The sequence below is a fragment of the Sorex araneus genome, chromosome X (genome assembly GCF_027595985.1).
Source record: "Sorex araneus isolate mSorAra2 chromosome X, mSorAra2.pri, whole genome shotgun sequence".
In the NCBI taxonomy this organism is placed as follows: domain Eukaryota; kingdom Metazoa; phylum Chordata; class Mammalia; order Eulipotyphla; family Soricidae; genus Sorex; species Sorex araneus.
Genome location: NC_073313.1, coordinates 101111863 through 101137652, shown reverse-complemented (window position 1 = coordinate 101137652; position 25790 = coordinate 101111863). Strand labels below are relative to the sequence as shown.

The window sequence follows — 25790 nt, the reverse complement described above, 5'->3', positions numbered from 1 at the left end:
ATTCCACATGAGAGAGATCATTCTGTGTGTAATCTTCTATAACTGACTAATTTTAATCAAAATGATACTCTCCAAATCTATCCACATAGCAGCATCAAATTGTATTATTTCACCACTTCACCTTTTCTTGAAGACTCATAGTATTCTATTGTGTATTTACCCAATAGTTTCTCCAGTCAGTCTTCTTTTCTGAGATAGATGTTTCCAGATTTTTTGTACTGTGGATAGTGTTGAAATAAAGTAGTGCAAACGTCTTGTCTGAATAGTTTGGGAATCTTTTCTGTAGATTCCAAAAAATAGAATTTCTGAGTCATATGGAAGTTAGATTCCTAGTTTGAGAAATGACCACAATGTTTTTAAATATATGGGGCAGATGATATTCCCACAAGCAGTAATGGGAGGGGCTCCTCTTCCCCACATCCTCACTAACATTGCTTGTTATTGCTCTTTGTGTCTCACTGGTAAGATATGGTATCTATTATTATTTTGATTTTCATTTTCTGGATAAGTGATGCAGAGTATTTTTACATGTGTCTCTTAGTTTTTTTTACTATCTTCAATGGACTGAAGCGATAGCACAGCAGGTAGGGCATTTGCCTTGCATGAGGCTGACCTGGGTTTGATTCCTCCATCCCTCTTGGAGAGCCTGGCAAGCTACCGAGAGTATCCCGTCCCCACGGCAGAGCCTGGCAAGCTAATTGTGGTGTATTAGATATGCCAAAAACAGTAACAACAAGTCTTACAATGGAGACATTACTGGTGCCCACTCGAGCAAATCGATAAACAACAGGACAACAATGCTACAGTGCTACTATTTTCAGCATTTCTAATGAATGACTTTTGTTCTTTTTTAGTTTTATTGCAATGTCTTGCACTTGTTTCTATGTTTACTTAAAAGTATTTGTAAAAATTTGTTATATCTATTCTGAATTCTTTCTTACCCATGTGAATTCTGTGCTTTTTAAGTTTTACTCCTGTAAATTTGTCAATTTACATGAGAAATTATATTTTGTTCTAAAATTGGTTGCCTACAGAATTTTTCTCCAACATATTTTTCGTTAGCTTCTTTTGTTTTCTTGAAGATGGTATTGTGACTAAAAATGTTGGAATTTCCTTTGTCCCCTGAGCATCAGCAGGTGCAACCATGAAGGCTTCCCATGTATTACTGTGGAAGTCCCTAAATACCCGAGTAGGATAGGTAATCCCTGACACCATAAGTCCTGAGCAGCAGAAAATTACCACACTCTTGCATGAGTCTAGAGCATTTGCAAAAAAAGTGCTGGGGGCCCCTGCATCTCCTTAGCATTATTTTCTCTCAAAAAGACAAAATTTCTTAGAATCAACTTAACAAAGGGGGTGAAACATCTATACAATGAAAAATATATTAAAAATAAGGAGTATGGGGTCAAGATAACAAGGAAGTGAAAGAAGTTTTTGGACTCCTTAAGAAAGATTCCTGAAAAAAAAATAGAATTAAACACATAATATGGTGTGAGGCACAACTGAAAAGGTAAACCCAGAGATATTAGCTACTATCTCCAGCAGATCTTCTGAAATGGAAAATGAATGAATCTGCAAACACAGCTAAATATTATGTTCTCAATGAGGGAGTAGAACATGGAAAGCAAACTAAGGTTGGAGTGTTTCCCAGGAAGGGACTGGGGCAAATTCACTGATATCACAATATTAAGACCAGGGCCTGCAATTGTATTTTGAAAACCTGCAGAGAGTTTTGAGCCCTATTCAAGTGGAAAACAACCCATATGGGTATGTGCCACCAATAAAAGCTGAAGGCACAAAAGCAGCAGGAAAATTGTTATCTGAATCCCATCTATCCTTTTCACATCTGGTGACCATGCACCGGATGTTGAAAATTCAGTAAGAAAGAAGGTTGGTCAGGGTCAGGCCAGGTTGGCTTGATTAAGGAGATTAATGCTCAAGCAAATGCAGGCAAATTGGTGGACACAGGGAGGCAGAGAAGAAGTTTGCCCTCTTGAGCACCAGTACTCAATGGCTGCTAAAATGAATTGATGACATCACAGCCAGAAGTAAGTGCAGGCAACTGTGTATGTTTGGTAGCAATACTGGTCTTTTCAATCACAGCATGCAGCTTCATGACTTCTTTTTCAGTAATTTCACTCAATGGCAGTGGCCTGAACAGTAATCAAAAGGCACATCATGACTGAAGAGATCACAGAAATAATATACTCAGCCATATGATGCTTACAATGAACACATCTTAACTACTCTGATAAACACAAGCTCAGAGTAATAGAATAGAAAACTGTTATATAAGCAAACAATATCCTGAAAGGACAGAACTGGACATACTTAGACAAAATAGAATTTTTTAAAAATGGAATGAGAAGTGGGTGTTATATAATGATAAAGAGATACTTAACACCTTAACATATATGACCCAAACATAAGTGAATCAAAATGCATAATTACTACAGATATGCAGAAATATATCAACAGTAACAATATTAAAATATTTATCAACTACTTCTTGCCATTTATTCCATTAACCTTAAAGGAATAAATGAAAGAGCTGGGCTTAATAGATATGTATAGAATACTCCACCCACAAAAAATCTGAGTTCATATACCATTGAGATGCACATAGGCCATTCTACAGAATTAACCACATGATAAGTCACAAAACAAATGGATAAAATATCAGGATGTTAGGAATCATATCAAGTTATCAAGTACCTTTTCAGATCACAGTGCTGTGAAGGTGAAAATAAAGTACAAACACAAACCTGGAATAAACTTCAGATATTTGAAAACTTAACATACAATTTAACATCTGTGAATAAAATAGGAAAAAGTATATAAAGTATTCCAGGAAGCAAAAAATGAAGATAACATTTACCAGAACTTATGTGACACAGCTAAATATGTGCTAGAATAAAATGTATAGAAATACAAGCATTAATCAGGACAATAAAAGACTCAATCATTCTAAACTTCCCATCTCAAAACTAGAAGAGTGACAAAGGAAAAAAAAATATTAAAGTGAAAATCAGTGGTATAGAAATCAACAACAGAATTCAAAAGATTAAGAAACCAAGAGAGCTTTTTCTGAAAAAAAAACTAAGATTTACAAACTACATTCGGAAAGCATAAAGGATAAATTTGACAAATCAGATTAGAAATGACAGGAGAGAAGTTACAACATACAGCAAAATATTACAATCATAAAAAATTACTATGACCAACTTTATACTACTTATTTTGAGTTCCTAGAAGAAATGAATAAATTTTAATACCCCAAAATAACCCACAACTGAATAATGAAGAAACACAAAACTTGAACTGACCAACACTCAGAAATAGCAGTTTAAATAAAGCCTCCCAAATAAAAGCTGGAACCCAGACTCAGACCAGCTCATTAGTGAGTGCTTCCAAACCATCAGAGGACTTATCTCCTATCTCAATTTCTCATAAAAAGTCCAAGAAAGAGAAATTATTTGAACCATTTCTATGATGCCACCATTAACAAAAAAGCAAGAACAATCCTCAACACAATCTAGTCAATATATAAAAAGACTGAAACACCACAATCAAGTGGGATTTATTCCAGGGCAAAATAAGTGTGACATCAACTATTCAGATAAAATATTTCACAAGATTCAACACCCATTTAAAATTTTAAAAACTCCAAAACGGGCAACAGAAGGACTGTACTTGGATATAGAAAGGGCCATATATGTCACAAACCCACAGCTAACATAATACTCAATGGTAAAAATTCCTTTCTTCTCCTATCAGGCACAAGATAAAGGTATAAAATCTCACTATTGTTACTCAAGATATATTATTGAAAGTTCTACCCACAGAGGTTACACAAAACGAGAAATTAAATGAATATTAAAGTGACTTGAATTGGCAAAGAAGTCAAACTATCACTATTCACAGATGGCATGATGTTTTACACCAACTCCACCCAAATACTCCTGTAAAAAATAAATCTATATGATAAAATGTCAGGGGAAATATCAAAATACATAAATAAGTTTCACTGTTATAGTGAAACAATGAAGTAGAAATAAAAGGAATTAAAAAGGTAATCCCATTTTCAATAGTGTCTAAACAATTAAGTACCTAGAATCAACAACAATGTAGCTGGAAAATGAATTAAATTAAAACTATAAATCAATACTAAAATAAAAAATAAGAAAAGGGAAATAATTCTTTGTTTATAGATTAAATAATATCAAAATTACCACATACTCAGAGCAATATTTGGATTCAATATACTGCTCACCAAAAGTTCTATGGCACTCTTCAAGATACTACAACAAACTTATAAAATTTGTATAGAAGGATATGGTGTTGTAACAACATATACCTGAAATTCAAAACAAATTTTATTTCATATTGCTTGTTCCAACAGCATTGCAAATATAATTATCAGAATATAAACCAATAATGGTCTCTTTGTGATTGTCATATAATATTAACTTACAAAAAATTTTAAATCATTTTTTAAAAAAATTATTGAATCACCATGAGATAGTTACAAGCTTTCATGTTTGGGTTACAATCTCACAATGATCAAACACCCATCCCTCCACCGGTGCACATTCCCCACCACCAATATCTCGGGTATACACCCCAATTCCCAACCATCCCCTGCCTCCATGGCAGACAATATTCCCCATACTCTCTCTCTACTGTTGGGCATTATGGCTTGCAACACAGACACTGAGAGGTCATCATGTTTGTTTCATTATCTACTTTCAACATGCATCTCCGATCTGGTTCCTCCAGCCATCATTGTCTTAGTGATCCCTTCTCTGTTCCATATGCCTTCTCCCCTCTGCTCATGAAACCAAAATACAGAAAGAGCCCACAGGATGGGAAAGAATATTTGCCCAATACCCATCTGATAAGGGATTAATATCCAGCATATACAAGACACTAGTAGAATTTTATAAGAAAAAAACCTCCAACCCCATCAAAAAATGGGGAGAAGAAATGAACAGAAGTTTCCTCAAAAAAGAAATACAAATGGCCAAGAGGCACAAGAAAAATGCTCCACATTGCTAGTCATCAGGGAGATGCAAATCAAAACAACAATGAGATACCATCTCACACTACAGAAACGGACACACATTCAAAAGAACAAAAGCAACCAGTGCTGGCGTGGATGTGGGGAGAAAGGATGCTCTTGCACTGTTGGTGGGAATGCCGACTGGTCCAGCCTTTCTGGAAAACAATACGGACAGTCCTTCAAAAACTAGAAATTGAGCTTCCATATGACCCTGCAATACCACTTCTGGGAATATTTCCCAAGGATGCAAAAAATTTTAAATCATTTAAAAAATAGAAAGTTCTATAGAAGATCACCAGCCTCAATGAGCCTAAACAAAACAAAGAAGGCTCAACTGGCACCCAGCAGGACATTATATCCTTAGACAGTGACTTTAGTAACATCATCGTGAGATTAAAAAAAATCAAATCATCAACTCATTGATCCTATTTGATAATTCAATTTTCCTTTGTATTGTAACAAAGCATATGAAGTATATTTCATTGTGCCTGCAAGGGGCTGGGATGGTGGGTGGCAAGCTGAGAACATTGGTGGAGGAAAGGGTACACTGAAGGTGGGATTGGTGCTGGAACATTTAGTCTGGAAACAACTGCATTATGAACAAGTTGAAAAATCATAGAGTTGTAATAAAAAACTTTCAAACAAAATTTGCATAGAACCATAAAAATCCCAGAAATCCAAAGCAATTTTAGGAGTAAGAGATTCGAATCAAGGCCACTAGGAATCAAGAGATAGTACAATTGGTAAGGCCCTTGCCTTGTACCTGGATACAGGTTTTATCTCTTCACCCCATGTGGTCCCCCAGTATTGCTCGGAGTAAGCCCTGAGGTGTGACCCAGACAACAAACTACCATCCCCCACAAAAGCGATGGGTGGCGTCACATTCAGGACTTTAAACTAAAATATAAAAGTATAATAATTAGTACTGTGTAGCACTGGAATGAACCAAGATTCTCAAACAATAGAATTGAGACCCCAGAAGTTATCCCTCAGATGTATAAATTTTTAACTTATAACTAATAAACTAGGTGCTTAAGTGGAGCAAGAAAAGCTTCTTTAACAAAGTGCTAGGAAACCTTTTTAGTGACATGCAGGGAAAAGATGTATCTGGACACATATTTCACAGTGTACATACAAGTAAATTTCAAATATAGTAAATACTTTAATGCTATACATGAATCCATAATAATTCATCAAGGAAAACATAGGGAGAACTCCAAATAATAGGTACTACAAAGGACTTTTCAATGAATCAACCAATGAAAATCAAAAATAAACAAATTGTATTTCAGAAAAATGAAATAAACTAAAACTAATGATTGCTCTAATCAAGAAATTTCCAATAAAATAGGATAAATATCTGAGCTAATATATCTTGCTAATAACCATATATCTTGCTAATATACAGGATATTAGCTAAGGCATATTGGCACTCTGGTGGTAGGTGTGGTACAGTGTCATTCTATGTATAAAACATTATTACTAAAAATACAGTGAAATATAAATCCTCAATAATTTTACTGATTAAATGCTTATATTAAAATTATAAAATAGAAAATGAATGTAAATATACACTGTGCTCGTATATTAGAAGAATAAAATTGTCATCTCAACTAATGCACAGTTTCAATGCTATCCCTATCAAAATATCAATCATATTTTCTGAAGAAATAAATAGAACAAGAAACTTTGGGCCGGAGTGATAGTATAGCAGTTAGGGCATCTGCCTTCCATGCGGCCTACACAGTTTCAATCCCTGGAATTCCATATGGTTCCCCAGTACTGCCAGGAACGATTCCTGAGTGCAGAGCCAGGAGTAACCCCTGAGCATTGCTGGGTATGACCCAAAAAGCAATAAATGAATAAATAAATTACATTTTTAAAAAGAAAGAAAAAGAACAAGAAACTTTAAAATTTGTGTGGAACCACAAAAAATCCAAATAGCTAAAGAAATCCTGAGAACAGGAAAAAGGGAGGCATCCTGTTTCCTGACTTCAAACTGCTGTATAAAGCAATAATAATAAAATCAATGTGGAATTGGAACAATCACAGTAACATAAACCAATGCACAAGAGTCCTGAAATAAATTAACACTTATATGCACATATAATCTATAATAAATAAGTAAAGCTATGATAAATAGTAGAAAAAATAAAACCAATTCAAATAATGGTGCTGGGAAATGAATAACAACACACAAAGAAACTAGATCATGGTATATCCTACATAAAAGTTTATTCAAAATGAATGATATTCTGGGTAATCTTATACAAAACCAAAAAAATACATAAAACAGAACATAGATAATATGTTCTAGTATAGGATAACATTGGTTTGTCCTTTCTGCCTTGCCACAGGGAGCTTATGTTTATTGGTTTACTCCCATCACAGTGCTCCCATTCCTCTGTGTTTATTTGTAACCTCTTTCTTTGTGCTCTGTTAACTTGTAAATATTGCTTTTCTCTTCTTCTTAAGTCCTTTGCATAATTAATCCAGAGCAATGTCCTTTTTGTATAGACACAGAAAGACAGATAATGCTATGCTTTTGCAACTTGGGAGTTAATTGACTCCAAATAATATTATCTTCTGGACATCTGTTCTCTCAACTTAAGCCTCAGTTGTTTTTATTTCCTAGCACCCCAAAAGCAGAGTCCCGACAAGGGACTGAATCGACCCAGGGCAAACAGTGAGCTACGCTGGCATCGAAATGGGCCAGGCCAAAGCACCAAAATACTTAACTATAAGTTAAGAGCATGGTCATGGACAAATTATGTCATGATATGAAAAGTAATAACTTGATTCAGACCCTGCTAGGGTTAGGAATGATTACTCTAGTCTGAGCACTGTAGTCTGAGATCTATAGCAAGATGTCTCCAGGAGAGCCATCCTACAAGCTTAATGTATCTCTTACTATGTCCATACAAAATAACTAACATTAAGAAGTAGAATAAAGATGTTAACTACAATGTTAAATAAGTTATTGGACTTAAGGAGAGGAGAAACACCCCTAGGTGGTATGTCCGCCCTTGAACCTGGCAGGCGATTCAGGAAGAGCCTTTGGTATATTGTCTGCCCCCAATGTGGGGGAGTTGGAGAGAGATGAGAGAGAGACTAGGGCAGCAAGATGGAGCATGGAAAGACTAGCAAGGGGGGCAGAGGTAGAAGGATGTAAGAGAAGAATGCAGGAGCAGGCACGTGGAGAGATGAGAAATGAGGCTTTGAGATGAAGCCTAGAGAGATGAGAGGGAAAGACAGGAGACAGGAATGAGGTTAGTGTGATACTAGAATGAGGGGTTCAGTGAGACTGGTACAGGAGCATGAGGAGAATAGTATAAATGGCAACTGATCACCTGTAGGATAACATAGCCTCCGGTAGCTTAGGTTTATTGGGTTGTTCCCATCACAGTGCTCCTTTTCCTATGTGTTTATTTGCAACTTCTTTCTTTATGCTCTGTTGACTTGTAAATATTGTTTTCCTCTTCTGCTTAAGTACTTTGTATAGTTTATTCAGAGTAATGTCCTTTTTGTATGGGCACAGGAAGACAGTGGTAATGCTATGCTTTTGTTATGAGGGAGTCATTTGATTCTAAATATTTTCTTCCCAGGCATCTGTTCTCTGGACCTAAGCTTCAGCTACCCTTACTTCCTAGCACCCCCAAAAGCAGTGTCCTGACAAAGGGCTTGATGGACCTAGGGCAAGCGGTGAGCTATGTGCTACCTTGGCATAGAGATGGGCCTGGTCAAAGTGCCTAATGTTTAACTATAAGTTAAGAGCTTGGTCATGGAACAGATGCTGTCACGATCCAAAAGGAAATAACTAGATTTGGACCCTGTTAGGGTTAGGAATGATTAATCTTGCCTGAGCTCTGTAGTCTGAGTCTTGGCAAGATTTTCCCAGGAGAGCTGCCCTATAAGCTTCAATGTATCTCTTACTGTGTCCATATAAAAAAAAAAAAACTAAAGGAAAAAAATACCTTAAGAGGTATTTTGCCTGTGGGCCATCAGGAAGGGCTTCCTTATGTTGTTTTTGCTTCCAGACTGGGTGGAGCTTGGTCCTGGAGGGCAAGGCGGAGAGAGATAAGTAGGGGTGGAGAGAGAAGCAGTAGGAGTCAGAATGGAGAGAGAAGAGAGAGAGCCCAGGCTGTGAAATGCAGGACAGAGAGATGAGCGGGGGATCAAGGAATGAGGGGCAAGGAAGGAAGAATGCGTGAGATGGGAGAGAGGACAGATTGAATATACAGCAACTAATCAGCAACCAGCTTGGCCCTAATTCTTCCTTCGCCTGCCCATCACCTACAGCCATCCAGAACCTGTCCATACACAGCGGCTCGAGAGCACCAAACGCAGAGGGGTGAGAGAGCGACGCCCTGAGAGCCCGTGAACACACTTTCTTCCATGGGAGTATTCCTTACAATCACCAGCCAGCCTGATGGCCTTCATTTACTCCTTCGTTCAACCATGGCGTGGGCTGCCCCAGAAAGGGGAAGGGCACAAGTCCATCAAATGTGGGCCTTGAGAGGGAGCACCACTGGGGCTTTCCCTTGTCGCCCAGAGTTTACACATTCTAGTACCTCAATATTGGAGATGAATTTATAGATTCAAATCCACTGGCAAGTGAAAGAAGAGTAAGAATAAAAATATGGAACTACATCATATTAAAATGTTTTTATACGGGGAAAGAATTACCACAAGGGACAGGCAGATAGCATAGAGGTTATGAAAGTTGTCTTGCATTTGGCCAACCTTAATCCTATCTCTGGTATCATATATGATCCCATGAGCACTGCTAGGAATGACCCCTGAGCAGATATTCAGGAGTGACCTCTGAGCACTGTCAGTTGTGCCCCCTCAGAAACAAAACAGAAAGAGAAAAAAAAGAAAGGAAAAGAAAGAAATGACCACAAAATTCAAAAGACAACCTTACAATTTGAAGATACTTTACATCACATTTCTAACACAGGGTTAATATCAAGATATATAGAAAAGACACTTACTCACTTCTTCAAAGAAGATACATAGATATCCACAGACGTGTGAAAAATTCTTAGTATCATTTGGTTTTAGTGAAAAGCAAATCAAAACCAAAAATGAGGAATCAATTCACATCTGTGAGAATCGTCAGTATAGAAAATATTGGAAACAATATTTGCAAAGATTATAGGAAAAGAAACTGCTATACTGTTCATGGAATTGGCATTGGTGCCATATCAAAGAAAAAGCATGTTGATAACTTTAAAAAAGTGAAAAAAAGATGGGGCAGCAGTTGTGTTAAATATATACGGAGTTAGGCTCTTGCATTGCATGTGGTCAATACTAGTTCAATCCTCAACACCATATAAAATCTGCCAGGAATGACCTCCAAGCACAGATCCTGACCACATAAGTCTTGACCACTACTGGTATGACACAATCCTTCTTATAAAAAATGTTAAATATGGAAATATCACATGATTCAGCCATTATCATTAGTAGACTTTCATCTAAATGAGATGTAAACACTAATTTAAATGCATATTTATATCCATCTGTATGCTAATAGAAATAATATTATTATAGAAAACATGGAGTCAATCTAAATGCTTTTAGATTACAATTTTAGTATATTTACTAGATGAATACTACTCTGCCATTCAAGAAGAATGAAATCTTGCTTTGGGGACAAAATATATCAATCCTTAGGTGAAGCTGATTATGCTAAATTAAATAAGTAAAAATGTAAATAGTTTATTCCATTAATACATGGAATAAGATTTACTAAAGCAGAATCATAAATACAACTCAAAAGAGATTGCCTAGCTGCAAAAATTTCTTGGATATGCAGTCCTAGCTGAGACCTCTTGAGCAAACTTAGAAGGGGGTGGTACAAGTTGCTGCCCTACCTAAGCCCCTTTAGCAACATTCATACCTCAATAGCCGCCACCATGTCTCCAGCTGGACTGCTCAGTGAAATATTCTGGATTTTCTGGACACTCAGCAACAAATGTGACTATGCAACATCTTTATCTCCGAACTCTGTAATACTAACATCCCAATAGGAGTACAATCTACATCCCAGTAGTAGCACACCAGACTGGACAGGAATATAACTCAGAAGCCACTGAATTTGGACTAACAAAAGCATTAACACAGAAGGCTTAAATTTTAAGAACAGTTTAGTAAACCCTCAGACAAGGACTTAAGATCTTCATGGTGAGATACAACAATTTCTACAAATTTTCTTTTACCGAACCATTTTTTGATAATCACACTAGTCATTTAGTGGTACCATACAACATAAAATAAATTACTGTGGGCTTCTCTGAGGGCAGGCTTGAGGGGCAGTTGGGAAGTAGAAACAATAGTGCAGGGAATGTGACAGTGGTGGTGAGTTAGTGTTGAAATATTGAATACTTGTAACAAATCATCATGAGCAACTCTGTAAACCACAGAGTTTAAATTAAGTGGAGAAAAAAGAATTACTAAATCAAATAAACTGGCAAATTAACAACTTCTAAAGTCAGTGAAAATTATGGTTGTTTCCAGTTTAAAATGGAGGAAATGTGAGATGAGTGAACACAAAGATCTTTTGCAGTGATAAGGAACAGGAACTTGGGTGACCAGAGTGGTGACATGTACACTCATACAGATGAATATAAACCCATAAAATTTCATAATACTGTAAACAAACACTAGATCAAAGAGTAAATTAAAGAATAAAGAGATTCCTAGAATCAAATGAGAATGAAAACATGTGCTACCAAAACATACAGGACACAGGAGAGGCCAAATTTAGAAGGGATGTTGACAGCAATAATAGAAATTAATCAGGAAACAAGAACAGGCACAATAAAATAATTACATATGCAAAAATATATATGTAAACATCAAAGGGAGCCCAAAGTAATTTGATGGAGGGAAATAATTAAAATCTGAGCAGAAATTACTAACATGGAAATAAAATACACAACACAACAGATCAATAAAACAATAAGAGCTGTTTTTTAAAAAAATAATTCATAAGACTGACAAACCCTTGTCTAGACTCATTAAAGAAAAAAGTGGGAGAGAATTAAAAAATTAGATCACATATGAAATGGGGAGAAATTACAATAAATACCATAGAAATAAAAAAAGATAAAAGTAACATTACTATGAGTGTATGCCACTAAATCAGAGAACTTAAAAGAAATGGATAGGGGCTAGAGTGATAGCACAGTGGGTAGGGCATTTGCTCTGCACACAGCCTACCCAGGTTCAATTCCTAGTATTCCATACGGTCCTCCGAGAACCGCCAGGAGTAACCCCTGAACATCGCTGGGTATGAACACCCCCCAAAAATAAAAGCAAAAAAAATGGATAAATTGCTAAAGTGAAACAGCCTACTAAAATGAGTGCTGAGAATAAATATAATCAAAATAGACTGATTTTTCACAAGGAATTTAAGACAGGAATAAAAATCTCCAACAAAATTCCTGACCCAGAAGGATTGAGTAGTAGATTATTCCAAGCCATCAAAGAGGTCTTAATTTCCTTCTGTCTCAAGTTATGATAGCAAGGAGAAAAGTGAGGAATCCTTCCCATTTCTATGACACCAAAACCATACATAAAACAGAGACATCACTGAGAAAGAAAACTGTAAGATAATATTCCTTATAAATATATATCAAAGATCCTCAATAAAGTTCCTAGTCAATCAAATACAATAATGCATTAAAATGGATCTTACATCATAATGAAGTGGTGATTTATTATCATGTATTACATGAAAGTTCAACATATGCAAATAAATTAATGTTATATGCCACATTAATAAAAGGAAACATGAATAAATATAATTTTATAGATGCAGATAATATATTTGACAATATTCAACAACCATTTATTACTAAAAATGTTAACAAAATGGAGACTGAATAAATTTACCTTAATCCAGTAAAAGTCAAGTACAACAAACCCTCACTGGCATTAAACTTAATGGGGAAAACTAAATTGAAGCAAAGATCAACAAAAGAAATATCATCAGGGGCTGGAGTGATAGCACAGCGGGTAGGGCGTTTGCCTTGCACGCGGCCAACCCGGGTTCGAATCCCAGCATCCCATATGGTCCCCTGAGCACCGCCAGGGGTAATTCCTGAGTGCAGAACCAGGAGTAACCTCTGTGCATCGCCAGGTGTGACCCAAAAAGCAAAAAAAAAAAAAGAAACATCATCAAACTAAAAACCTTCTGCACTGCAAAAGAAATTATGGACATAACCATAACATAATCATATGTCTTGCAGGCAGGCCACTTGCCTTGCATACAGCCAACCCAACTTTAATCCTTAGCACCACATACGGTACCCTGAGCAGAGGCAGGAGTAAGTCTTTAGCATAGCCATGTGTAGACTAGAACCAAATTAAACAAAAGCAATAAATGATAGTAACATAAAAACATACTCCAGGGGCTGAAGCTATAGTACAGGGGGTAGGGTGTGTGCCTTACATGCGGCGACCTGGGTTCAATTCCCAGCATCCCATATGGTCCCTTGAGCACCGCCAGGAGTAATTCCTGAGTGGAGAGCCAGCAATAACCCCTGTGCATCTCCAGGTGTGACCCAAAAAGCATAACAAACAAACAAACAAACAAAAAAACAACCAAACAAAAGCATACTCCACAGAATGGGATAAAATATGTACGCATCACTCATCTAACAAAAGGTTAATTTATATCCAAATTGGAAAACTCAACAAGAAAAAAAATAATTGACCCCATCGGAAAATGAGGAGAACACACAATTTGTTAAAGAAGACATACAGATTGCCAATTGGTATACAAAGAAAAACCCTACATTCCTTATCAGAGGGAAAGAAACTTATTTTTTAAATGAGATATAACTTCACACTTCACACCAGTAAGATTGACACACATCAAAAGAGTAAAAACAATCATTTTTGGTGTGGATGTGAGGGAAAAGGAACTCATACCCACTGCTGGTGAAAATGTCAATTGGCTTAACCCTTTTGGGAAATCAATGACAACACCTATCAAAAACTAAGAAATGGGGACCCTCTCGCCTAAAGACTTTGATTCCAATGATGTAACACATTCGGGCATCCAGCGCAACATCCGATAGCGATGCACTGGGACACCAAACTGGGCTACAACTCTGTGCTGCCGGGGGTGGATTTTTTTTTTTCCTCCCCACTCTGTCTTCCTGCACGGAAAGCGGCGGGCTGGCGGCACCCATGTGGCAGGCGTCATCTTCTGTGACTCCAAACCCACAGGTATTCGGATTTTACTTTGGGGGCTCCCAGAAACTCATGGGAAGGGGGCGTAACCGGCACGCCCTCGGCCCAGATAAATCCGGAGCCGCTGAGCGCGAATCAGACACTCTCGCCTAAATACTTTGAATTCAGAGACTTCTCACAGCAATGCACTGGGACTGTGAGCTGGGCTATGTAATTTCTGGCAGAATTTTCCCTGGACTTTATACAGAAATCCAAAACCGCGCGGACGCAGCAGCGTCCGCGCAACTTAACATTTATAATTGTCAGCAATGTGAAACGGTTCCATTTGAACAGGTCTGACTTGGGGGGAAACTCCAAATAATAACAGTAAGTTTTTGTTGAAATATTGAAGGTTTTTAATGTAGCAGCCACCTCTGGACTGTGAACTAAGCAAAAGCCCCACGCTGGCCGACGCAGCGTGGCGTACACCATACTATGAGGCGCTGGAAGGGGTATGAGGGGGAAAAAGAAAAAAATAAAAGGGAAAAGGAAAAAGAAAAAAAAAAGAGAGAGAGAGTTATGTCAACTATAGTGAGTTTTGTGTTGAATTATGGAATGTAATCAAGGTAAAGAAAAAATGAAGTGAAATTCATTAGTTATACAGTAGGGGGTAGGGGGTGGGGGCGGGGGGTATACTGGGGTTTCTGGTGGTGGAATATGGGCACTGGTGAAGGGATGGGTGTTTGAATATTGTATAACTGACATATAAACCCGAGAACTTTGTAACTTTCCACATGGTGATTTAATAAAAATTAAAAAAAAAACTAAGAAATGATTTTCCATTGAACAAAACATACATACCAGTTCTTGCCATCTATCCCCAAAACCAAAACACTATTCTTTTTTGTAAAAAATAAAAGTTACTTCCTGGCTCTTTGATTCATGATTCAGTTAAAGACATACAATGCTCCAACACCAATCCCATCACCATTGTCCAGTTTCTTACACCAGTGTTTCCAGTTTCTCTCCCTCTTACCCACCCACACCCTGTCCCTATGACAGGAATATTTCTTTTTCATTTTAGACACTATTTACAGTCCTGTTACTGACAGGGTTTCATGCCTGACACATTCTAGCTCAACACCCTCCCCCAGAGTCTGTCTCCCTCTGCTACTGCCTCAGCTTCCCCTTCCCTATCCTATCCCTTCCTCTTCCCAGGATCCCCATGTAGTCTGTATCCCATCAAAGGCCAGGTCTCAGTTTCTGGTTTCTCTGGGCAATTGTTCTTTCTCTAGATTTTGGTTATATCTCACATATGAGAGAGATCATGTTATATCTCTCCCTCTCTAAATTCACTCTCCAGCTCCTTTCAGATGGCATCAGACTGCAAGGTTTGATCTTCTCTTACAGGCAAGTACTATTCCATTGTGTACGTGTACCATAGCCAAAAACTATTCTGAAAAGACATTTTCACTCCTATGTTCATTGCAGCATTATGAACAGTAGCTAATTCTGGAAACAGTTCTAGTGGACAATAACAGATGACTGGATAAAGAAACTACAGACATATCCACAATGGGATACCACTCAGTGGTGAGGCTGGAGACCTATCACAGAGGGCTGGAGCAATGCTTTGCATGAAACCTGGATTTCATTCCCAGTGTCTAAAGTTCCCACAGCATTGCCCAGATGTGACTCTTAGGCACTGTATTGAGAATAGCTTCTAGCAATATAGATGTCGCCTAAATACAATTTTTTTTAAAATCACACTTGGCCTATAAAAAGTAACCACTGAAAAGCATTGTTATCACATTTCATCAAAAGAATAGTATTGCGTTAAACACTATCAACAAGTTACAGTTAAGAATACTGGAATCTTATGAGGTTGGTCAAGTTGCACCAATATCATTTATGTAAAAAGTGGTGTTCAGATTCATAAATCCTTCTGTCCTCCAAAACCACACTTCACATTATACATGTCATTAGGAATATCAGTGTCAGAGCAAGGAGAAGACTGCAGAAAGCCAGGTGTAGCACCCTGCCCCCCTACCAAAACAAAAATGAAATAAAAGGAACTCTGGGTGAGAAATTCATTTACAGTTAAAATGTCAAATTTTACCTTAGTCATTTCAGATTCTAGGTTAGGGATAAATACAGAAAAGCAGGAAAGCACCCACATCTGCTTCCTTTTTTTCTGTTCTATCTTCTCTCTGGTTCTACCCATCTCCTTTTAAAGTCACACAACAAGGTGGCAATAAAGAGCTAAAAGTGGCACAATAGGAGAAGTGAGCCACACAACTGATTGGTGGGGAGGTGAAAGGGAAGGGCACTGGGGCCCTTGAGGATGGGAGGTGGATACACTAGTGATGAATATGGTATTGACAATATGTGCCTGAAAATCATTTCTTTAATTTTTAAAATTTTAAAATTTTTAATGAATCACTATGGTGTACAGTTACAGACTTACAAACTTTCATGATTATGTTTCAGTGATAAAATGATCAGTACCCATCCCTTCACCAGTACACTTTTTCCACAACCAATGTCCCCAGTATCTCTTCTGCCACCCCCACCCTATTCCCCCACCTGCCTCTGTGGCAGACACATTCGGATCTATCATTAACAGAACTGTAAATCACAGAAGCATAAAGGAAGATATGAAAAGAGAATGAGAGAGAGAGAAACACAAAGAAGCAAACAAAGAAGCAAAGAAACAGAAATATTGATTCTTTGTACTCTCTAATTATAATGTGCTGTCTGTACTCTTTACTTAATCAAATGTCCAAAATTATCAATTAAACTAGATTTAAAATTCCTGTATGGATGTTTTCTAAGCTTGGAATAAGAAGACAAAAATGGAGAGGAGAAGAGATAAAAAAGAGAAAGGATAAGGCAGGTTAATGTTATGGTCTATAACTCATAGTGTATGATATAAAATAACCACCAAAGCCAAACTCTATTAACAATGGCTGCCTTAAGAATAAAACTAAGCTGCAACTATTGGGTTTTTTGAATGTCCTTTCCTAACTATATTACTTACTTTTCTGTTTTCTTGACCATTTTTCAGTGAAGTAAAGTTAAAGAATTTTACTTAGGTAAATGTGAGGTGAAAGAAAGATACATGTTCAGAAGAGAACATAGGGTTCCGGGGTGGGAAAGCCACTTGCTTTTTTCATTACTTTATTTTGACCAAGGCAAATATTGTTTCTATAATTGGAAAGGAAATGGTTTTAAGAAGCAAGGCAAATTAATTTAGTGAAGCTCTTGGTTCAAGCACCGGGACCAAAATAAAAACTAATTTAGTGAATAGGTAGGTGATGGACAAACACATGCATGGACAAATGGCCGGATGGAACAAAAATGACTCATCTATAAAGTGGGATGCTACACAGAAGCTAAAATAAGGAGTTGGGGGAAAAACAAAGTATGTTGCCATAAATGAGCACAAGTTTGTCCATCCATACAAAAATAAAGTATGTCCAGTATAGTTCAAACACAAAGGTAATACTTGCATGTTTTCAAATATTCATCTGTCACAAAAGTATAGGAAAAATTATTTATCATTTTATCCTCTCCCCACAATCAACAAATGCAAATTCTTTAAAATTCCTGATATAAGTCCACCAAGAAGCGATATTACATATAAAAAAAACAACGTTATAATATTATCTTGTGTATAGAGCACACTTGCATATATATTCCAATACATATACAGGTATTTCTGTAAGATATTCTCATTAAAATGTGGAAACCAAATTTAAAGAAATTTTTTTTGAAATATATACCCATTTTTTTAGCCTAATAGTGATTATTCTCCATTTTCCTATAGCATTGGGTGCCCATTTACTCAAGTAAAAATCACATATTGTTTTAATTCACTTTCACATTTGTAATTATGAGTGAATAGACTACTTTTTTCACACAATTATTGACTAGGTTTCCTTTTTCAATAAATAGCTTTACTTTAAAACTTTTTAAAATTATTCTTTGACCATTATATATGCTGCAAATACTTTTATCCTTAAAAAGTTTTAAAGATAAATATTTCAAAAGTGTTCTGAAAGTCAAAAATGTTAATTGTCAAATTGTAAGAATTTTTTTTTCTAAAACTTAAAGCACTAAAACCCAGGTGTCTGAGGCATTCTCTGGGACAAAATACAGGAAGTTCCGTTTTGTCAAAAAAATACACTTTATGGAAATTGCTATCTTCAGTATCACTATTTACACAGTGTTTTGACAATCATTAAGCCAAGAGAATCTGCAGAGATGGGACGGATATATATGTAATACATCAGCGCCTGCCAGAGAGCTGAACCACTTACCAAGTACACTCCAGTTGAGAACTTCTTTTGTTCAGTTCATCCCTTTGCCATGAATGGACAGGAAGGTGCTTGTTTAGTAAATTGTTCCAGCAACAAAAGATTCTACATTTCCTACTTACAGTAAATGGCGAGCACCTGGAAGTGGTCTGTTCGACAACACTGCTGTGACTGCAATAAACTGAGTAGTAATTCATCCCCCATCCTGGCCCTTCATCCTTCAAATGACTTAGACTTTTCTCACGCAGTTACAAAAGTATAAATCTGAAGTGCTTTATTATTCAAGACTGCTCCCTGAAAAACTCCTAAGAAGAATGAGTCAGGACTAGAATGGAGTTGCTCAAGTCTACACAGGACAGGCCACAGAGGTTAGGACTATGGTCTCCAGTCAGTGGTGTGCTGGAAACCATTTAATATTTACATGTGTCCATTCTGGTAATATAAATGTTCCCACCGTGGCAAATTTAATTCGATTAACTTTATGTCATTCAACATAGCATGAACAAGAAATGTGTCCAAGAATCTTTTCCTAAGCAGAACAAACTGGTTTTTAGCAAACCATTATACTTCACTTGGCTTTGCAAGTCTAACAATATGTTTGCGTTACTACAGAAGCAAGCTTCCCTTTGAAACCAATACATATTCAGACTAGGATGACTGGACAAATGCCCTGGGTGATAGATCCAAAATATCTGTAGCTCTAGCTACTACTGTTCACTTTAACCTAGATAGATATAAAACATGCAGTCTCCTCACAAGATTATGTTATTATTTTACTACTTAAAAGAAAAATACTATCAGTAGATTACCGTAGGCAATGGCTAAAGAAAAATAGCATTGCAAATAAACACAAGTTTTTAGATAGTAGAAGTACAAAATACAAAATCCTTAAAAGTCGCAATAAAACTGAAAGTTATGACAGACTGTTGATCAGAATTTGATTTAGAAGGCTACTATTAAAATAAACATTGATAGACTGTGAGTGGAATTAGAATCCAAAATTCTACCATTTTATTTCCTTAAGAGATGCATAAAATGGGTCATAAAAATCTATGTTTTCATCTCAACAAAACATTTGCATACTTTTTGGCTCTATTTTTGTCCATTGACTAAATAGAAAAGGTATATTTCTGTGTGTTCTGCCCTTTGGGTTCATTGGTATCCCCAATCTCACGCAGATAAAGTGCACAGCACTGAGATAAGAATTAGATTTCCAGGGAGGAAGTGAAGTTGTTGTGTGGTGCAAACATAGACCTTATGTCTCATAGCGACCATTGTGCCCGAAAGGCACTATTCTGGTACTAAGGAAAGTAAGGAGAGTAAAAACTCTGAAATGCAACCTGTCTATTAATGAAAAAATGTTAGAGCCATCATAAACTACTCATGGTTTAGCATCATTTGTGGTATAAAAATCACATATGTGTGTGACCCTAAGTATGCAATATAGCACTGGTTACTGTAGCTCTGAAAAGACATTGGAAAGGTTGACAAGGTTTGTGACATGAACAGTTTCTTATAACCACATCTAGATAACTGTGCTAGAGTATGAGACAAAGATTGAGCAAAAAGCTTTTTTCATGTTCATGCCTCAAATGAAGATATATTCACTGCACCCTCTGCCATCTGTAAAATTATTACACCAATTTCAGGAGGGGAAAGAAAGTCAATACAGCTGACCTATCAAAGATGCATATTCTATATTCCAATTAGAAAAGTGTGAATATTACAAGGAATCCTGCATACATTGCCAAGTATCTATTAAAAAATTTCTTCAGAGCTGTTCCTTTTGTAAGAAACTAAGGTGAAAATAAGTATGACAATTGTAATAGACAATCCTGTTGAACTCAAGAATGACATTGTATTACATGAAAAAACATAATGTTCGGTTCTAGACTAGGGTGTATTTACAATGGAAGAGCAGTATCTCTAGTTTTAATGATTCCCTAAGGAAATTGCAATGAAAAGTCAAATGAAAACTATCCAAATCTGTGAATTACACTTCATTCATTCACATTATGTCAAAGACACCACCGAGAATAGTTTATTGCCCATCTTGCTAAAGGGTGATATATCTCTTCCCATTTTTTCCTTTCCTTCCTAAACCTCTTATTTTTAAAAGAAACTAAATTATCAGTTTTGCTCTTTATTGGCTAATATGCACTCAAACTGAGTACAAACATTTTCCAATAAATATCTTCTTACTAAGATGAAACCATTAATTATAACTCTTTCAAAATTTATTTTCATTTAAAAAATTGTTTAAGAAAATTGCTTAGAGAAATGTGAAGGGAGAGATACATGTATCATATATTGATACAGAGCAATCAATAGACTTCTCCAGAGTGGGGGTAAAAAGGCCTCAGAGTGAAAAAAGAGACCTGAGAAATAAAGCAAGAATTTTTTGTTTGTGGACCATCATACCTGGTGGTGCTCAGGTTTTATTCCCATATCTGTGCTCAGAGGTCACTACTGGGAGGTTTCAGTGACCATAGGTGGTACCGGGGATCAAACCTGGATGGGAAGCCTACAAGAAAAACACCCTTCTGCTGTAATTGTTTCCCTCATTCCAGAATTTCTTAAGGTGTTTATTTTCTGACCATCATTACTAGGCTTCAAATTTTTCATTAAAAACAAATGAATTATTTCATATTTGGGCAGCATAGTCCAATAGTGAGCAAAGTATTTAACTAGCAACAATTAAATAGTGAATTTTTTTTAAAAGACAATTCACTGTACACATTTTATTTACAGTTTTGTACACTGTCTTAATATGAATGGGACCGCTTTTCTACTTGAGCCATTTTTTAACCAAAGCAAAATAACGTAAGTAATACAAAGTGTTAAAATACAGCATAAAGATACAAAAACAGACTAAGTCTAATTAGGAATGTAATTATGATGTTACATTTTTTATAATCCACAATTATGTTTAAGGAATCATACAAACATAGATCACTGATTTGAATGAAATGCACAAATTTGTAGCAAAGCTTTGTAGTTACAAAAAAACAAAAAAATTACCAAAGAATGCACAAAATTAATGTTTATTCCACCTTTGTGTCATATTCCTGGATCCTTCACCAATGTTACATGAGGAAAAAACAAAAGCAAAACAAATGAAAAACTGAAATCAGAATCACTAATGTTATCAAGGAGGGAAACAAATAAATTAAAATCTAGCAGCCATCAGCAAAAGCACAGCAAAGATAATGCTGTGAAAAAGAAACAGAGACAATTGCTAGAAAACTGTATGCATCATACTCTCCTCAAACCAGCAAAATATGCTCCCGCATACAATGGAACATAAACAATTTTTTCCTGCAAGGTATGGAAATGCAAGTTGTTGGTTTTTTTTTTCTTAATATTGTAGATGGTTAAAATATGTTTGTAATGTTAATTCTACTAAGTTATAACAGAATGGGCCAGGAACACATTTATGGATTCTAGGGATGATGTGTACTGTAATTCTTTGATTGGGATAGCGGACACTCTAGCCAAAATTTTTTAAAAAAAAAAAAAAAGAAAGAAAGAAAGAAAAGGGGGAAAAAGGGGAAAAAACCCCTCTAAAAACATAAACACAAAAGTACAAGACAAAGGCGAAAGAGACTTCTCATATATCTTAGCAACATTTAGATGGAAATCAAATTTAAATGCAGTCCACTCTGCTGTTGAAGAGGCTTTGGTTCAGCTCCCAAATCTCGATTGCTTGACGCAGTCTCCTATGAGAATACTCAGAAGGTGTCTTCTTAAACAACAAACCTATTTTTAGTGGTAGAGCCGCTCTTAGTAGCTGTGTCTGCATGGGACTGATAACCAATAACTATCTTTGGAGGAAGTCCTAACCTTTCCTTGTATACCCTCCCTATGTGTGTGACAGCCTCTCTGTTTTCACATTCAGTAGTCCACATTGCTATCTTATCACCTTTAGCTCTAACATTAACAACGGCTCCACACACATCATCACTATAGTCATCAAAAGACTCTCCAATAAGGCACAGCAGTGTTTCTAGCCAAAAGCGATCGAGGTCACTTCGTCTCTGCTGTTTGTTAAAAGTGATTAACCATCGTCCTCCTCGTTTGTTTTTCTCATCTTCCCACATAGGCTCAATGCCATCCTTGAAAAGTGAGTAGTCACAGCCAGGCATTAAATTACTAGACAACTGGATATGGTTGTATAGAGCCCAAAAGTCTTCAACAGTATCAAACTTAGAGATCAGTCGTAGGTTTGCTTGCCAAGTTTTGCTTTTATCATTTTTAAAAAACCAGAGTGCCCATCTGTTCTGTAAAGGATGTTTAATATAATGTTCTGGATTAGCAACCTCCTGATTAGATTCTGTTTTCTCTTCTTCTGTAGGTGGGGGATTAGGAGTAGGGGTGGTTTCCGGTTCCACGGTCGCCATCTTAGATCGGTGTAAATAGTGAATTATTTAGAAAAGTCAAAAACATGGTGGCAGACTACCAACAGATGATTAGATTACAAATGTTTTCATTTATATCCTCTATGGAATCCCACTCTGCCAAAACATACACAGTCACATAAACTTATGTCAGCTCATTCTTTTTTATTGAATCACCATGGGATACAGTTATAAAGCATTCGTGATTGAGTTTCAGTCATGCAATGATCTAACGCTCATGCTTCCACTCGTCTACATTTTCCACCACCAATGTTCCCAGTATCCCTTCCGCCATTTCCATTCCACCCCACTCTACCTCCTGCCTCTATGTCAGAAAACTTCCTTCTCACTCTCGAATTTGGGGCATTATGGTTTGCAATGCATATACCGAGGGACCATCATGTTTGATCCTTTACTTTCTCAGTTCAATTTTTTAAAAGATAAAATCATGCCTTTGGGGACAAAAATAGATATTGGTTGATTATATGAAATGTAAAAAGCAAAGAGGTAGAAGAATCCCTTGATGGTTTTACTCATGTGGAACATGAATAACTAAAACTGTTAATAAAGGAGAAAAAAACAACAAAACACAATCTTAGACACTGAAAACCATTGTGATTACCAGAGAGAAATATAACGAGGTTGCAGGGTGAGTGACAGGAGCAGAAAGTTCTTTGGGTGATGAAACAGCAATGAAACTCTGGTGGTAGGTAGGTTTGTAAGTATTATACACATACACATGTATGCAGCTACACCCCTGAAATTTCATAATATTTCAAGCCAATGATATCAACAATATAAAATGAAAACAAGCAGCTATTTATCAAAAATTTATAAAATTGACATCCCCTCACTTTTGCTGTTTTATCATTGGCTTAAAATGTTAAAGAATTTCAGGGTTATAGCTTAACACCTCTATATGTGTATCAACTATGTGATACAACTATGTGTATCAACTATGCATGTTTCACATATGGATAAAACCCTCCAGTAATTCAATTCTGTATTTATTTATTTCACTCAATAGAACCACCTCAATGTCTATATATTTTTTACTATTTTCTTAAAACTAAAGAAAATCATTCTTTCATAATTCTGGAGACTAGGTAACCAAAATAAAGGTGTTGGCAGTGCTATGCTTCTTCCAAAGTGTCTACAGGAGATTTCTTCCTTGCCCCATCCAGATTATTACTCCAGAGAACTCACAATTATAGAGACAACACTCCAATTTCTGCCTCTTTCACACATTTTGTACTTTGAAACAAAATTTCTTTATTTTTTTATTTTTATTTTTTTATTAATGAGTTTCAGTCATTAATAAAATATGAGGGTACAGTTACAGAGTTTCATGCTTGTGTTTCAGTCATACATTATTGGAGTACCCATCCCTCTACCAGTGCCCATTCTCCTCCAATGATGGACCCAGGGTCCCTCCCACCCCCCATCCTGCCCCCCCACCCCACCCCGCCCCTATGACAGGGAATTCTTTTTTGTTCTCTCTCCTTTTGGGTGTTGTGGTTTGCAATGGAGGTACTGGGTGGCTATTGTGTTCAATCTATAGTCTGCTTTCAACCTACCTCTCCCATCCCGAGTGGATCCTCCACCACACTTTAGTTGGTGTTCCCTTCTCTATCTGAGCTGTCTTTTCCCACAGCATGTGAGGCCAGCTTCCAAGCCATGGAGCAAATCTCCTGGTACTTATTGCTACATTGAAAATTTCTATTTTAAGTGGCAGGTTCGTATTTCTTTGAGAATAAATTCCAAAGCTTCTTTATCTAAGTCATCACTATTTTGTGAGCATTTAGTTTGATTCCATGCTTTGGCTATAGTCATCAGCTTATCTTTTACTACTTTGTTATACACTCACCATCCACAATATTACATTGTTAAAATATAATATTCTTTTAAATATGACTCTCTAAACGATAAATCCTGTATGACAATGACTTCTCATAAAATTACTCATGCCTTACTCTCAAATACACCCCCAGCAAAATTCTGCATTAATTTCTGTACTTCAACTACAATTTGCCTTCATTATGGCCCAGGTATATTACATGTTCTTATTCATTTGCAGAACCATACACATGCTATGACTTCTACCTAGAATGCCAGTAATTTCTCACCTGCCTAACTTTTCTCTTTGAAATATTTCTTTTTTTTTTTTTTTTGCTTTTTGGGTCACACCCAGCATTGCTCAGGGGTTACTCCTGGCTCATGCACTCAGGAATTACTCCTGGCAGTGCTCAGGGGACCATATGGGATGCTGGGAATCGAACCCGGGTCAGCTGCATGCAAGGCAAACGCCCTCCCTGCTGTGCTATCGCTCCAGCCCCACTTTGAAATATTTCTTAAGTATACCTTTCTTCCAGAGTGCTTCCTCTGATTTTCAAGTCAGATTAGATTCCCTCTCAAACATTTCTATTGCACTTCTTTAAAAATGTCAACATAACTGTAAATATTTATTAAATGTCTATCTTTGTTAATTTTTCCACCTGTATTAATTTTTATATCTTCCTGTATACAGCAAATTGTCAATAAATGCATGCTTATTGAACATCCAAGTCTTCAAGAATACTTCCTTAATATAATACACATAACTTGCCCATGGCTTGCACATCAGATCCAAAACTTAAGCTTACTGAAATTCTATAATTTTACTATTGTTCCTACTTTTTGTTTTCGGGCCACATCTGGCAATTCTCAGGGGTTCCCCTGATTCTGCACTCAGGAATCACTCCTAGCGGTGCTTAGGGGACCATATGGGATTCCGGGAATTGAGCCCAGCTTGGTCATGTGCAAGGCAAGAGCCCTGTATGCTGTTCA

At 36.6% G+C, this 25790-nt stretch overlaps 1 protein-coding gene across 1 annotated transcript; it reads right to left on the bottom strand.

The window, feature by feature from the left end:
* Window positions 1-21276: 21276 nt before the first annotated feature.
* Window positions 21277-22974, bottom strand: LOC101543107 (eukaryotic translation initiation factor 4E). Its single transcript, XM_012932233.2, has one exon. It carries the CDS (start codon window positions 22965-22967, stop codon window positions 22314-22316), a length of 654 nt encoding a protein of 217 aa, XP_012787687.1. The 5' UTR covers window positions 22968-22974; the 3' UTR covers window positions 21277-22313.
* Between the last annotated feature and the right edge of the window lie 2816 nt (window positions 22975-25790).

Excerpts from the sequence above, each read along its gene's own strand:
- LOC101543107 (XM_012932233.2), bottom strand. The coding sequence starts at position 22,967 with ATGGCGACCGTGGAACCGGAAACCACCCCTACTCCTAATCCCCCACCT.